At 43.1% G+C, this 15,284-nt stretch overlaps 1 protein-coding gene and 1 long non-coding RNA gene across 3 annotated transcripts in view; both read left to right on the forward strand.

The window, feature by feature from the left end:
• The first annotated feature begins 560 nt into the window (after window positions 1–560).
• The window catches only part of LOC120998697, a 232,488-nt gene continuing 217,764 nt past the window's right edge, over window positions 561–15,284 (forward strand). The window contains exon 1 of the long non-coding RNA XR_005778466.1: window positions 561–709. This is a non-coding gene — a long non-coding RNA (uncharacterized LOC120998697). The remainder of the gene's footprint in view (window positions 710–15,284) is intronic.
• Window positions 4,434–7,595, forward strand: LOC120998693. Of its 2 annotated transcripts, XM_040429464.1 has the most exons (3): window positions 4,434–4,719; window positions 5,641–5,794; window positions 7,183–7,595. In XM_040429464.1, exons 1-3 carry the CDS (start codon window positions 4,665–4,667, stop codon window positions 7,589–7,591), a joined length of 618 nt encoding a protein of 205 aa, XP_040285398.1. In that variant the 5' UTR covers window positions 4,434–4,664; the 3' UTR covers window positions 7,592–7,595. The 2 variants fall into 2 exon arrangements, with proteins under 2 accessions (XP_040285398.1, XP_040285397.1); XM_040429463.1 differs by lacking the exon at window positions 4,434–4,719 and having other exon boundaries at window positions 5,493–5,794.

Here is a 15,284-nt window from a genome sequence, read left to right on the forward strand (position 1 = left end):
ATTAAAAAGGTATAGCCCTTGGAATATGACAATAAAAAAATTGCTTGGTCACTGAGGGGGTTAGTTAAGAGATTAGTTATTTCAGCTTATTTTAAAGGGGTTCTGTAGTTTTTAAAACTGATGATCTATCCTCTGGATAGATCATCAGCATCTGATCGGCGCAGGTCTGACACCCGGGACCCCCCGTAAATTAGCTGTTTGAGAAGGCTCCAGGAGCGCCGTTACGACTAGTATCAATGGCCTGGGCGGGGCTAAGCTTTGTTCACTTGAATGGAGCTTAGCCCCGCCCAGGCCAGTGATACTAGTCGTGACGTCACTGGGCCTGCAGTAAACAGTGAGAAGGCAGCGGCTTCTCAAACAGCTGATCGGCGGGAGTCCCGGGTGTCGGACCCCCGCCGATCAGATGCTGAATATCTATCCAGAGGATAGATCATCAGTTTAAACAAATTGCAGAACCCCTTTAAGGAATAAAACAACTATATTTTCTTTAGTAAATGTATAACTGTGTAAAACAGTGTAGTGTAGCAAATTAAATGTACAGTACATTTTTTTAACAGGACGCCAGTGAAATTCAACAGTGCCTATATGTTATTGAGGACTTGTTCTTCCTATTTCTCCTTCGAAGGAATCTGATGTCAGATGACTGTGTTCATCAATAACTACTGAGGCTTCCCATAAAATTAATGTTGGATGTGGCCTAGATAAGCAGGTAAGATTACAGGATTGTTCTTAGCTTAAGTAATGTTTACCCGCTGTACCCCTGAGTATTTAAGCAAGCGGTATAATTCACTGTACAATGTATGTTCTCCAAACTACATGCCCTAAAGCATTGCAGAAATATGTTTTTGTGTTTTCTACACCAAATGGGGAATGTGTATTATTTTACCAATCTTGAATCAGCTTGATGATTATGCACCTACTGGAAATCATGCATTCTTTAAATAACATATTGTTATGCTGTTTGTGATTCATTAAAAGGACTGTCCTTGTAGAACAAATGATCTTTACACAGTATGTGGTTAAAATAGTTAATATACTTGAAATAAGGATGCAACTGAACTCTTAGCAAACTCTGCCTCTGATGCCACCAGATGTAAGGCAGCTATGCTATAAGTCAATGTTTGACCATTTAAACAGGCCTTAAAACATGATTTTGATAATAATTAAGCCAGCATCTCATCTGCAAACAGCTGTTTCGGGGGGATTGCCCCTCATCAGTGCAGAACATAGTAATGTCTTAACTGGGTGAGAGGCCTAGGTCAGGATTTGGTGGGTACTATCTCACCTTACAGAGAGTGCCTTAATTGGCTTCTCACCCAGTTAAGCCAGTACTCTCTGCCCTGCACTGATGAGAGGCAATCACCCCAAAACAGCTGTTAGCAGATGAGGTGCATGCTTATTTAATATTGGAGTCATGTCTCAAGGCCTGTTTAAAGGGTCAAACATTGACTTCTAGGATAGGTACCTTACATCTGATGGCATCAGAGGCAGAGCTTGTTAAGAGATCATTTGTATATCCTCTTCCCAGAATTTCAGAGGAGCATGTATGGCTTATAAGCCTCCTCTCAATGATTAAGGTGCTCTCCTAAGAAGAGATAGTACCCCCCAAATACTTGAATTTACAAAGGTATGCCAATCTCCCGCTGTCAGCCCTGATTCCGAAATCTCCACTCCTGGCTTGTGCTTAACGCAAGAGAGAGTTTCCTGTGTTGTTACATGACCAGTGCTGTGTGTATAGGGGGCTAGCTGACTGGCTCTTTTCAGCAACTAAGCCAACCCCCATCTTTGTCACAGCCAATCCATAGGCAGAGAAGGGGGCAGGCTTAGCTGGTAAAATGAAACATTCGGCCAACCCCCTTCATACAAATCACAGGTGAAGCGCTAACACAGGGAACTCTACCCTGTGTTGAACTCAAGTATATTAGTAATCTGTATTTCTTCTATTTTAAACACCTATAAAGAGTTCATTCTAGCTGAATAACTCCTTTAACCTCTTAGTGACCGCCAATACACCTTTCTTACAGCGGTCGCTAAGGTGAGTTAGGCTGGGCAGCTGCCTTTTTACTGTGGCCTAGTCTAAGCACTGCTTGGGTCTCCCGTGCTGCAGAGAGCGGGGCTTCGGCTCTCATATGAGAGCTGGGCTGGCTGCTGTAATGGCCCTTTTCAGCAGAAGAGCTGAGACGTTTAACCCTTTAGATGCTGCAGTCAATAGCTCCCTTTGTGTTCCATCAGCACCCAACATTAACTAACAATAAGATTGTGGGGTGCCAATGTATGTGCATGGCAGGCTGGAACCTAATCAAGTCCCCAGCTTTGCCTACCATGTATCCTAGCAGGGTGCGCCTCTGCTAGTGAATGTCAGTGCAGCACTGACAGAATAATACATTGCATAGCATAAAAAATTGCAATGTATTAATGTATTATAGAATTTTTTTAAAAAATCCAAGTTAAAAAATACACCTTTTTTCCATTAAAAAAAAGCTTTTTAAATGGAAAAATTGCTAAAACAAAATCTCCTCCACATATTTGGTATCACCGCATCCATAATGACTTGCACTACACAATTATCATGTACGGCTACTTTCACACTTGCGGCAGCAGGGTCCGGCAGGCTGCTCCGGTGGGGAAATAGCCTGCCGGATCCGTGCTAACGCTATCCTACCGTGCCGCCAGAAGTCCACTCCGGCCCCATTCCCTATAATAACTACAGCACGCTGCAGTTTTTGTCTGGCCTGCTCTCGACTGGTTTGCTGTGCTGCGGCTGGACCTCCAGCCCGTCCCCATTATAGTGAATGGGGCCGGAGTTGATGTCCGGCGGCATGGAGGGTTAGCATTAGCACGGATCCGGCAGGCTGTTCCCCCGCCGAAACAGCCTGCGGGACACTGCTGCTGCAAGTGTGAAAGTAGCCTTACATAATAATTGTGTAGTGTAAGTCATTATGGATGCTGTGATACCAAATATGTAGGAGATTTTATTTTAGCAATTTTTCCATTTAAAAGCTTTTTTTTCAATGGAAAAAAAGGTGTATTTTTTAACTTGGATTATTATTTTATTTTTTTTAAGTGTCATGTACCCAAAATAGTACCAACGAAAAGTACAAGTCATCCTGCAAAAATCAAGCTTCCACAAAGCTCCGTTAAACGAAAAAAAAGGTATGGGTCTTGGGATCAGTGATGGCCAGTTTGCATTGTTCGCCCACGAACATATGCGGGCTGCCATCTTTTTTCACAAGTCCGGCGAGGCACAGGTAAGCCCTTACCTGTGCCTGTGCGCGAGCCGGTCTGAAAACAAGTGCGGTCAGCGGGAGCGGGCAGTTCCGAGAACAGCCTTCAACGGGCTGTTCTCCAAACTGCCTGCTCCCGCTGACCGCACAGGGCTTACCTGTGCCTCGCCGGACTTGTGAAAAAAGATGGTAGCCCGCATATGTTCGCGGGCGAACAATGTGAACTGGCCATCACTGCTTGGGATGTGGCGAAGCAAAAACATTTTGTTTTCTTTTTAAAAGGGTTTTTTTTATGCAAGAGTAGTAAAACGTAAAAAGCTGTATGTATTTGGTATCACTGTAATCATACTGACCATGATGATAAAGTTATAATGTTGTGTATGTCAAAAAACACCGCAAAATTCATAACGTAAAAGCTAAATGGCAGTATTGCTTTTTTTTCTATTCCTCTCCCAGAAAGAGTTTATAAATAAAGAGTTAATCAGTAAGTTATGTTTACAACAAAATATGGATATTAAAAACTATAACTAATCCCACAAAACACAGGCCCCCATATGGCTATATTGATAAAAAAAAAAAAAGTTATAGCTACTGTAAGATGAAAGAATGAAAAAAAATGGCTTGGTCACTAAGGCCCAAAACAGGCTGGTCACTGAGGGGTTAAGAGTGAGTTTCTATAGACAAGGTTCTGTTGCTCAGGTATTTAACACCTTTTAATGATTTTGATGCTTAGTCATTGATAACATGTTCCTTGGCAACTTTTTACAATCCTAGCGGATAAATGACATTGAACTATGAGGTGGGACTGGTAATACCATACGGTATAGGGTTGTCGGTTGTCAGGGACAGACACAGAAAGTAGAGTGTTCCTTTGCAGGAATATTATGTGCATTCTGATATGCTGACTTGTTGATGGGTGTTGTGTTGATAGAGCTCCTCTGTCATTGCTCCTTAGGCCTCATACACACTAACCTATTTTCTTTCCGTGTGCCTTCCGTTTTTTTCTGTGGAACGTAGACGGAACCATTCATTTCAATGGGTCCGCAGAAAAACAAAAGTCAATCCGTCTGCATTGCATTTCCGTATTTCAGTATATCCGTTCCGCAAAAAGATAGAAAGTGTCCTATTATTGCCCGCAAATAACGTTCCGTGGCTCTATTCAAGTCATTGAGTCCGCAATAAATATGGAATGCATACGGAACATATCCGTATGTCATCCGTATTTTGCGGATCCATGCTGTAGAAATGCTAGGCCCAGCCTACTTTGCCCATTAGCTGAGCACATGTGCAGGTGCTGAAACCGGCCCCGACTCATCTGCCTTGGCTGAGAAGACAGAATGGATGTTGAGAGGCTGATTTTACTCATTGAAGAGCGTCCCCAGCTATTCCTATCATGAGCGGCTTACTAAGGAGCGGGCATGGGAGGAGGTCACTTGTGAGATGCTGGCCAGAGAGTGGGAGAGGAAGGGGAATTCTTCCAAACGGCGGAAATTAGGTAAGCCAACCCATGCGGATGTTTTTTGCTCTGAAAATGTTTATTGTTAATGTCTACCTTTGATGCACTGGTGTATAATTAGGGAAATTAGGTTATTTTTTGGAGAAGGGTCACCCTGAGGATGTTCCAAAGTAGTTATATTCCTTGCCACCTTCAACAGCACTATACATTGATATATTACATCAGGGATGGCCACCTGTGGCTCTCCTGCTGTAGTGAAAATACAATTTCCCTGCTGTGGGCTGATCTCTTTATTAAATCTGGACATGCTGGGAGTTGTAGTTTTGAAACAGCTGTAGAGCCGCATATTGTCCATCCCTGTATTTGAACTATATAATGTTTTGCAACAGTTTGAGCCCTGGCACGTTTCCCTGGTTACAACAACCCTGCTATCCAGCAGCGTTGGCCATGCTTGCACAGTATAGGAAAAATTGCCACCCTCTCTGGTGGCTGGGACCACTGGAGCTGGGATAGTCCTGCTCTTTTTACTGTACTGTGCAAGCACGATCACTGCAGCTGGATTTTATGGTGTTCGTAACCATGGAAACGAGAATTGTAGGAAGTGATTTTAAAATGAAGCCAGCCAGCGTAGGAAGAAATGTGGGTAATAAAAATATATTATAAAGTGGCTTGTATTCATGTTTTCAACATTATAAATGCTATCTGCTGAGGTGACCCAACCCCTTTAGATTCAAAGACTGAAATGTTTGTTTACAGGGCCATTGAATGTATCTGCCCCAACTAATTTGTAAAAAGCATGTGTATAGCACTAACACAATTTTAGTACAGTACACGTTACTGTATATGGTATCAACGTAAAAAATGTTTTCATGTATACATTTTGTTTAACCATTTGTACATATGTGCATTTAGATGTGTGTGTACATATACATTTAGAATGGTTATGTTATATTTATACAGTGCAACGAGTGAAGACCCGCTGGCAATCATGCCAAGACCAGTTTAGGTGGGAACTGGTCATGTCACAGGGACACAGTGGTGGTGGGGTTAGAGAGAAGCCCTATCTCTACACGAAACATCTTCAGTTTTTGCGACCTGTGCTGGGTCTTAGGCCATGAGTACCAAATGTATTTAGTAGTTGTTATAATTTTTACATGCAAATAAAAGCTTGATTTTGGCTTTTATTTTGTATGAATGATAACAGCATAGAAGTCATTTTTGATGCAATGCTCTCCCTTTTGGCCTGGATTGCACATGGCCGGTATAATTTGTTCTCAGCCGGTAATATACTGCCCTTGATCATACCATGCTAGAAGAAGACTTTCATCTAGCATTGTTTCTCCTGACATGACCTGCACAAATGGGTGACATCTGAAACAGGTGAGGAGAGCGATAAGGAACATCCATCAGTGCAGCTCCCGTCAACAGCTCGTCAACATTGCTAGGCGGAAGTCGGTGTCTACCATAGTGTGGACACGGACAGTACATCACTGCCAGTACTGAAACAGACCTTGCCCTCTGCAATGCAGCACATGACTAATAGAAACAATGGACTAAGACATTAACCAAAAATGTACTTGCTTAGATTACATGAGATATGAAGGGTGTGACAAACTGCCATTTGCCACTGGGCATTGTAGAGGACTTATGGCTAGCCTCCTGCCCTACGACTATGGCCCCGGGACATGTTGCCCTTCAGGAACAGTGACAGAACTGTGCCGCATGTCTGGACTGTTGATGGGACCGAACGCGGTCAGCGGTGTATGCTGGGGATTCTGTGGAGCTGGAATCGGATGCGCGGATACACGAACGCCGCTGACCCTTACCTTCTGCCATACTGAACTTTCAGCTCCAGAGACTAAGTCCCGTTCGAAGATGGAGTCATTTTTCTGCATGGAATTGACCGACCGCACAGCCCAAATCTATGGAACTGTTTTGGGCAGGAAGTTGTGCTTGCGGTCGGTCATAAAGGACTTCCACTAAACTTTTGATCCGCTGGAGGGATTTGTGTGATTTTTGGAAGTGTTTATGTTTGATGTATGCAGAGTTTAAATATGTAATTTTTATGGAGATGGAATGTATGGTTTTAAAGTTACAGTGTATGTTTAAAAACTGTATTTTTACTGTCTGTGATAGTTATGTTAATCCATAATTATATCCCAGACAGAAGGGAGGATTTTGTGTATTCGGGTGGGGATTCCTCTCCTATTGTTCCCACATGTGTATTGGTGGTCTCCCTTTGTCCTAGGAGATAATTGAATTGCACTTCGGGTGTCTTCAGGGCAGAGAGGAGGAGACCATGATGCATTGTGGGGACCTGCATAAATACGGGCGGGTAGCCCTCAATAAAGAGGTTATGTTCAGTTCATGTTTTTCTAACCCTTCAGAACGCAGCCTCGTCTCGTTATTGGAGGGAATTGCTGTATCACGCTGGGTTATTAAATGTGTTATGGTCATACCCTTTACACACATTGTTTATTCAAAATGATCTCTCATTCACAGCACCGTTGACAGCCTGGAGGAACAAGGGGGTAATGCGAGCAGCTCTACCAAGGAAGAGCAAGCTGCTGGTCCCCTGGAATCCCCTCGTCCTGTGGTGGAAGATGCAGAAAGTGTGGAGCACCTGGTTCGTTCTGAGAGTCAGGAGGAGTCATCAGCTTTGGAGGGAGCTGCTGATATTCCACCCAGCCCAGAAAGACCCAGGAGACAGCCACGACGGAGAAGGGGGGCTCGAGACAATCCTTTTTCTGCCTCAAATACTCAAGCCCTGATTGATACTCAGTATTTGAGCCAGAGAAGGAATGAAGAGAAGGAGGAGAGAATGTTAAGTGGGCTAGCTCACCTTATACAAAAAATTTTGCTTCAAAAAAGCGCATTTTTGTGTCCATTATGGCTTCCATTGCCACAATAATGGATTCACCCACGGATCCTATGGCGCTGGTGCGGACTGTTGATAACATGAAGCAGCAGGCTTTATTGTTGTCTGCAGAACCACAATCTGGACCCAGCATGTTGTCACAACATGCTAGGCCTAGCTCATATTCGCAGCCCCTATACTCCCATGAGCATGAATATGGCTCCCAGCCGCATTCTCAAGGCTCCAGAATGCCATACCATCTCCCAACTAATGCGGCTGCCCCTCCTGCACATGTGTCGGGACCTTTCCTCAGGGATCTTATGGACTTATAATTTTTTTTTTTTATTATTTATAGTGGCTGAATGATAAGCCAATATTGTTTTTTACTTTTCATTTATGATATATAAAATTCTGTCAACTGAAATGTCTGGCCCTTTAAATATGTGATAACATGCAAATAATAACACCATTTACTTTTTTTATTGAAATGCAAACATAAAAAAAAAAATACACATAGTTTAGATTACTTTATTTTATTAATTACAAATAGGGCTGTGCATATACTTTAAGACAACCATACATATGCTAAATGATTTTCCAAATGTTCTAAGTGCTGGGATAACCTCCAAAGCAGGAACCTTGGACAGCGTCTTGAAGTGTTCTGCATGCCTAAAGAAACAAAAAATGTTGTTAAACCTATCCAAACAGGTGGGCACGTAATCAAACATTAAGTAGGTCCTAAAGATATCATTAAAGAGGTATTAGAGGGTTTCTGCAGGTAAAAAATAAAAACTAACATACTCATTCATGCACATTTAAAAAATGAACATGAATTAACACAGACAGATGTTTTTAAGTTTTGCCTACAGTTAACCCCAGCCCACAAGGGTCCTCTTTTTCTTGTGAGTCGCTACACTATCTACATATAACCCCCCACCAAAATAAAAAAAACTCACTAGAAAACAACAAAAACTATGATGACCAGAGTCCAGATCACTTCATAGCCTGCCATGAACTACGTCCATCTGCCACAGCAATGCACCCTCAGAACTTGAAAAATATTCTTCATAGAGGTCCCGAACTGCAAGCCCTGCAGTTCCAGGTCGTCCATGAAGAGTCTGGTCCAATCCTCCAGATAAAGAATATGTACCAGGTTCTAATAAATCAAGTTCTGAGGGAGCATCATGAATCCTGATGAAGTTATGCAGGATCACACATGCTTGAATAACCAGGGTGGCATTCTCCCGTGCCATCTGTAAGAATGTGAAGCAGAAGTAACAGCTCACGATCCTTTCTGATGCTGCATGGGAAGGGGCAATCCCCAGATCAAATCCAGCAAAAAAGTTCCCAGCAGACGTTCTTGTTTTCAATCAGTTATATTCTTTTATTGTGACTACAAAGTAATAACGGGACGCGTTTTGACCCGTCCAGCCTTTCTCAACTGCATGATGACAATGAAAACCTGATTACTTTTATAGGTGCAGGATCTCCTGGTCATGACATCATCAGCTGATTAAACAAACAGGAAATGACATATATAACATAACAGAGTGTCCATTCTTGTTTCCAATCATGTTATTCTGCAGGCCCAAAAACCTTCGGCTATCAGCGCGGTATTGCAGCCTGTGAACAAAACACTCCAAATTATAAACTATTAAAAACACATAATCTCATAATCCCTATTCATCCCCCTGGGTTGTAGAGTATCCGATGTATGGATCCAATATGCCTCCCTTCTAAGTAGTAATTTTTTAAAATCACCTCCCCTTCCTGGTTGATAAACCCGCTCTATAATTTGGAATTTTAGTTGTGAGATGGAATGGTTACATTTGTCAAAGTGGAACAGTAAGAATGACAGTAATACTCTCCACTTGTGTGTAAGGCCCCTTTCACACGGACGTTGCGCATTGGGGCCGGATGCGTTCAGGGAAAATGGTGCGATTTTAACACTAAAACAAGTCAGTTTTCACTGCGATTGCGTTCCATGTTTGCGTTTTTTCCGCGCCGGTGCAAAACATTGTAATGCGTTTTGCACGCGCGTGAGAAAAATCGGCATGTTTGGTACCCAGACCCGATCCCGGACTTCCTCACAGAAGTTCGGGTTTGGGTTAGGTGTTGCGTAGATTTTATTATTTTCCCTTATAACATGGTTATAAGGGAAAATAATAGCATTCTTAATACAGAAAGCATAGTACAATAGGGCTGGAGGCGTTAAAAAAAAATAAACATTTTTTTAACTCACCTTAATCCACTTGATCGCGCCTCCCGGCTTCTCTTCTGTCTTCTTCTTTGAGGAATAGGACCTTTGATGACGTCACTGCGCTCATCACATGGTCCATCACATGATCTTTTACCATGGTGATGGATCATGTGACAGACCATGTGATGATCGCAGTGACGTCATCAAAGGTCCTTTTCCTGTGCACAGCAAAGAAGAAGACAGAAGAGAAGCCGGGCTGCGCGATCAAGTGGATTAAGGTGAGTTATATATATATATATTTTTTTAATAACCCCTCCAGTCATATTGTACTATGCATTCTGTATTAAGAATGCTATTATTTTCCCTTATAACCATGTTATAAGGGAAAATAATAATGATCGGGTCCCCATCCCGATCGTCTCCTAGCAACCGTGCGTGAAAATCGCACCGCATCCGCACTTGCTTGCGGATGCTTGCGATTTTCACGCAGCCCCATTCACTTCTATGGGGCCTGCGTTGCGTGAAAAATGCAGAATATAGAACATGCTGCGATTTTCACGCAACGCACAAGTGATGCGTGAAAATCACTGCTCGTGTGCACAGCCCCATAGAAATGAATGGGTCCGGATTCAGTGCGGGTGCATTGCGTTCACATCACGCATTGCACCCGCGCGGAAAACTCACTCGTGTGAAAGGGGCCTACGTTTTCCAAATGCACACTCAACATACTGACGGCCTCTACTCGGCCGATAGTTGAAGATACGTCTGCTGTTATCCAGGTTGTGACTGGGGATGGGGCGCATGACATGTGGTGCTAAAGCAAACCCTTCATCAGCCACAATTACAAATGCAGCCGGTGGTCCCGCAGAACCTGGCAGTCTTCTGGGTACTTGGAGGGCACGTTGGTTGGCTTGAAGTCTCTCACACATTCTGAAAATGCGTGCATCTGCAGTGCTCCCATAGGCCCCAATATCCACAATTATAAACTTGTAAGTACTGTCAGCCAAGCCCAAAAGCACTAAAGAAAAATATTGTTTATAATTGTAGTACCGGGACCCTGAGTGAGGCTGCTTCTTAACATGTATGTGTTTGCCATCCAGTGCCCCAATGCAGTTTGTAAACTGCGCATCGACATAAAAACCCTCAGCAATTCAGATCCAATCCTCCGCCTTGGGCTCTGGCATCACCTCTTCCCGGAGTCGCTGCCAAATCACATCACAGCCTTAAAACAACCCTTATTATCAGTTTAACTAGATAATGAAAAAGAGAAAAAAAAAAAACTTATTCAGATACACAATATGTCCAGAAGTATGTATGTACGAGGATATAACCATGGGAGGCAAGGTCCTTTCCCTACAAAGGTCATAGTTAGTCCTTCATCTTGGCACCTCTGGTGGGGCTGGACGTAGGGTAGCACGGACATAAGTGAGGAACCCAGTCATTTCTACATTGGATTATATGTCCACATCAGATATCTAGATATTAACCAGCCCCACCTTCAGGCGTTCTTGTTCCTTTCCTCCACAGGTTTGGAGAAATGGAGGGTGGGACAGTTACTGCCTTTGATTAGCTCTTTCTTTACTCTGTGTGAACCCAAACGCCGGGGGGGGGGAGAATGCGTCAGGATAACAGGGTACTTATTGTGTTTTTTTAGGGCGTTTTAGGGTAATCTAGGGTAGGCACGGGGACGGAGGATTCCCACCATCAGGGTATGCCTCCGGGCTGACGACTAACTAGGACCTTTGTGGGAAAGGACCTTGCCTCCCATGGTTATATCCTCGTATATACCTACTTCTGGACCCATTGTGTATTTGAATAAGTTATTTTTTTTTCTTTTTCATTATCTAGTTAAACTGACCAATAAAGGTCGTTTTAAGGATATCAATAAAAGTATATTTTCAGTTAGATTCTTACGTTTGTCGGGACTCAGTTATATCTACTTTATCATTGGTGTTCCCTTGTTTTTCTTTTTTTCGTCAAATATACACCAAATCTAAATATGCACATTATCACATTGTAGCTACACTATCACACATATTACAAATGTCACGGGGTGCCAAAGGCTCACTTAGTCTCCCATCAGCCGCAGACCTGCTGCTTAGCTTCGGGAGCGAGGATCTGTGTTTGGCCTCGTTCCCAGGGCGGCTTTGCTAGCTGGGAGGCTCCCTGCTCCTAGGTCTGCCTTGAGCGCCGAGCTGATCACTCGGTGCTCGACTTGTCTGTCTGTCGGTCATGTGACGCTGGCCACGTCACATTACCCTCAGACCCCACTATAAATGCAGGCAGCCTGCTGGCCACAGGTTGCCTGTTAATTCTAGGTTCCTGGCTATTTGTTGGACTACTGATTACTCACCTGATCCTGTTCCCTGACGATCCTTTGCCTGCTCCTCCTGTACTGCGCATCCCTCCTGGTATTGTGACCTCGGCTCCCACCTGACTACTCCTCTGGTACTTCTCTACTCTCCTGGTATTTGACCCCGGCTTCTCCTTACTATTCTTTGCTTAATCCTTTGTACTGCGTAGCTCTCTTGGTTCTGACCCGGTCCATTCACATTCCGTTATTTGTCTTTTCTGTCTTCCCAGCATGTATCCTAAGTTAGGGACTGCCATCTAGTTGTCCCCTGTCATTAGGACTTGCGAGGCAAGTAGGCAGGGCCAGGGGTGAGGGTGGAGCGCAGTGGTCACTATCTTCACCCCTTTGTGTAGTGTACGTGACCGTCACAACAAATAGCAAAAATAGTAAGATTTAATAGTTTGCACATTCACCAAAAAAAATAAAAAACTTCAAAATACATACCTCAACGTCACGATGAGCCGTTCCTCAGGAGAAATGCAGCGCTTCATATTTGTGTCCTGGTATGTGATGCCAGGGCGCAGAGTCGCTAACAAAAGTCAAAGTTTTTTACTGACATATGACAATACCAATGACATTTCTCAGGATGCTGTCGCAGATCCATGTACAGCGTGTGGAAGTGACCCTTCCTGCCCCCGCTGAGAGACAATTGGGTCAACTTAATGCTTCCTCCGACTTGGTTCCAAGTTCAGCATAGTTGGCTGCTGTTCCTGTTGCCGAGAAAGCAGCCAGCACAAGAGAACCAGTTCCTCCGAATCGTCTACCATGATACAACAGATAACAGTAGCTAGAAACCAATGTCTGCCCAACACAGGATTCCAACTAAGCTCTCAATGCTGCAACAAGCTGCATAAAATGGAGTAACAACAATCACATGACCAAGTTATATAGGGGGAGTAAAAAAGGGTATGTGTCAAAAAATGATTACCAAGTTCCTGTTTCCATTTGCGATCTGCAAAAAAACGGATGGCATACGGAAACCATACAGAGATTATTTTGTGGAAATACGGAACGTAAACAATATGGAAACACTACGGATACAAAAAATTGAACAACGGATCCGTGAAATACGGACCGCAAAATACATACGGTCGTGTGCATGAGACCTTAGTGGTACAGCCTCTTGAATGTGTATTCTGTGGTTTAGTATCCTAGTTTCTGATGGTGAATGGTTTTGTGCCCTAGTTCCTGGAGTCCACTGGATTTACACGTGCAGATTCTCCGACAAATTATCGGAAATGGATGTTCCTGCGAACGCTCGTTCCCGACAGTCTGCCCCAGTAAAGGTGCAGCTGATCACCCAATGAACAAGTGAAATGCTTGTTCACCGGGTGAGCCTGTCATTCGTGCAGGCAGGTAAATGATCATTTCTGGTCTTTAATATGATTAGAACACTTAGGCCCCTTTCATACGGGCGAGTATTCCGCGCGGATGCAATGCGTGAGGTGAACGCATTGCACCCGCACTGAATACTGACCCATTCATTTCTATGGGGCTGTTCAGATGAGCGGTGATTTTCACGCATCACTTATGCATTGCGTGAAAATCGCAGCATGCTCTATATTCTGCGTTTTTCACACAACGCAGGCCTCATAGAAGTGAATGGGGTTGCGTGAAAATCGCAAGCATCTGCAAGCAAGTGCGGATGTGGTGCGATTTTCACGCACGGTTGCTAGGAGACGATCGGGATGGAGACCCGATCATTATTATTTTCCCTTATAACATGGTTATAAGGGAAAATAATAGCATTCTGAATACAGAATGCAAAGTAAAATAGTGCTGGAGGGGTTAAAAAATGTTTTTAAAAAATTAACTCACCTTAGTCCACTTGCTCGCGTAGCCCGGCATATCCTTGTGTCTCCTTTGTTGAATAGGACCTGTGGTGAGCATTAAATACAGTTACAGGACCTTTGATGACGTCACTCCGGTCATCACATGGTACGTCACATGATCTTTTACCATGGTGATGGATCATGTGATGACCGGAGTGACGTCATCAAAGGTCCTTTACCCAGGTCCTAAAGAAAGAATACAGATGGAGATGCCGACTGCGATATCAAGTGGACTAAGGTGAGTTAATTTTTTTAAATTTATTTTTTAACCCCTCCAGCGCTATTTTACTTTGCATTCTGTATTCAGAATGCTATTATTTTCCCTTATAACCATGTTATAAAATAATACAATCTACAGAACACCGATCCCAAGCCCGAACTTCTGTGAAGAAGTTCAGGTTTGGGTACCAAACATGCGTGATTTTTCTCACGCGAGTGCAAAACGCATTACAATGTTTTGCACTCATGTGGAAAAATCGCGGGTGTTCCCGTAACGCACCCGCACATTTTTCCGCAACGCCCGTGTGAAAGAGGCCTTATTGAAAAGGGATATGCTCCAAAAAATATTGTCCAATGTATTAAATGTTTCCCATACAAAATAATTTTTATGTGATTTAGCGTGAATTATCAAAAACATTGGGTGAAACAAAAAAGCTATGTTGCACATCAATATATATTTATTGGGTGTGCTTTGTGAATGCAATTTGTATATTGCAAACTAAAATTCTGTGCCACAGAAATCGTGGTGTATCAAAAATTTTATGTGGCAAAATAATTTAAATTAAGATGATACATTTTTGTGGGGGGGGGGGTTGTTTCATTTTTTGCATTAGATGTCCATTTGTGCGCCACTGAAATCAATGAGAAAATGCTAAACAAAAACTTCATTTTACGAAAAGTTGCTGTACACGCTTTTGTGTATATTTGTTTATAGTGAGAACAATAAAATATAAAATAGACAGAATTTAAATAATATGTACATTTTTCAGTACTTTTTACCAGTAGATATTTTTGATTATATTACCTGATTATATTAGTAACATGTTTGCAATTGTCTTAGTTATGTTAGCTTACCAGTTATTATAACTGTAACCAGAATGATCTAAATTTAGTTTCTGATGAATTAAGGCTACTTTCACACTGGCGTTTCTGGGTCCGCTTGTGAGATCCGTTTCAGGGCTCTCACAAGCGGCCCAAAACGGATCAGTTTAGCCCCAATGCATTCTGAATGGATAAGGATCCGTTCAGAATGCATCAGTTTGCCTCCGTTCAGCCTCCATTCCACTCTGGAGGCGGACACCAAAACGCTGCCTGCAGCGTTTTGGTGTCCGCTTGATGATGCGGAGCCAAACGGATCCGTCC

The sequence above is a fragment of the Bufo bufo genome, chromosome 4, assembly GCF_905171765.1.
Source record: "Bufo bufo chromosome 4, aBufBuf1.1, whole genome shotgun sequence".
Taxonomy (NCBI): Eukaryota; Metazoa; Chordata; class Amphibia; order Anura; family Bufonidae; genus Bufo; species Bufo bufo.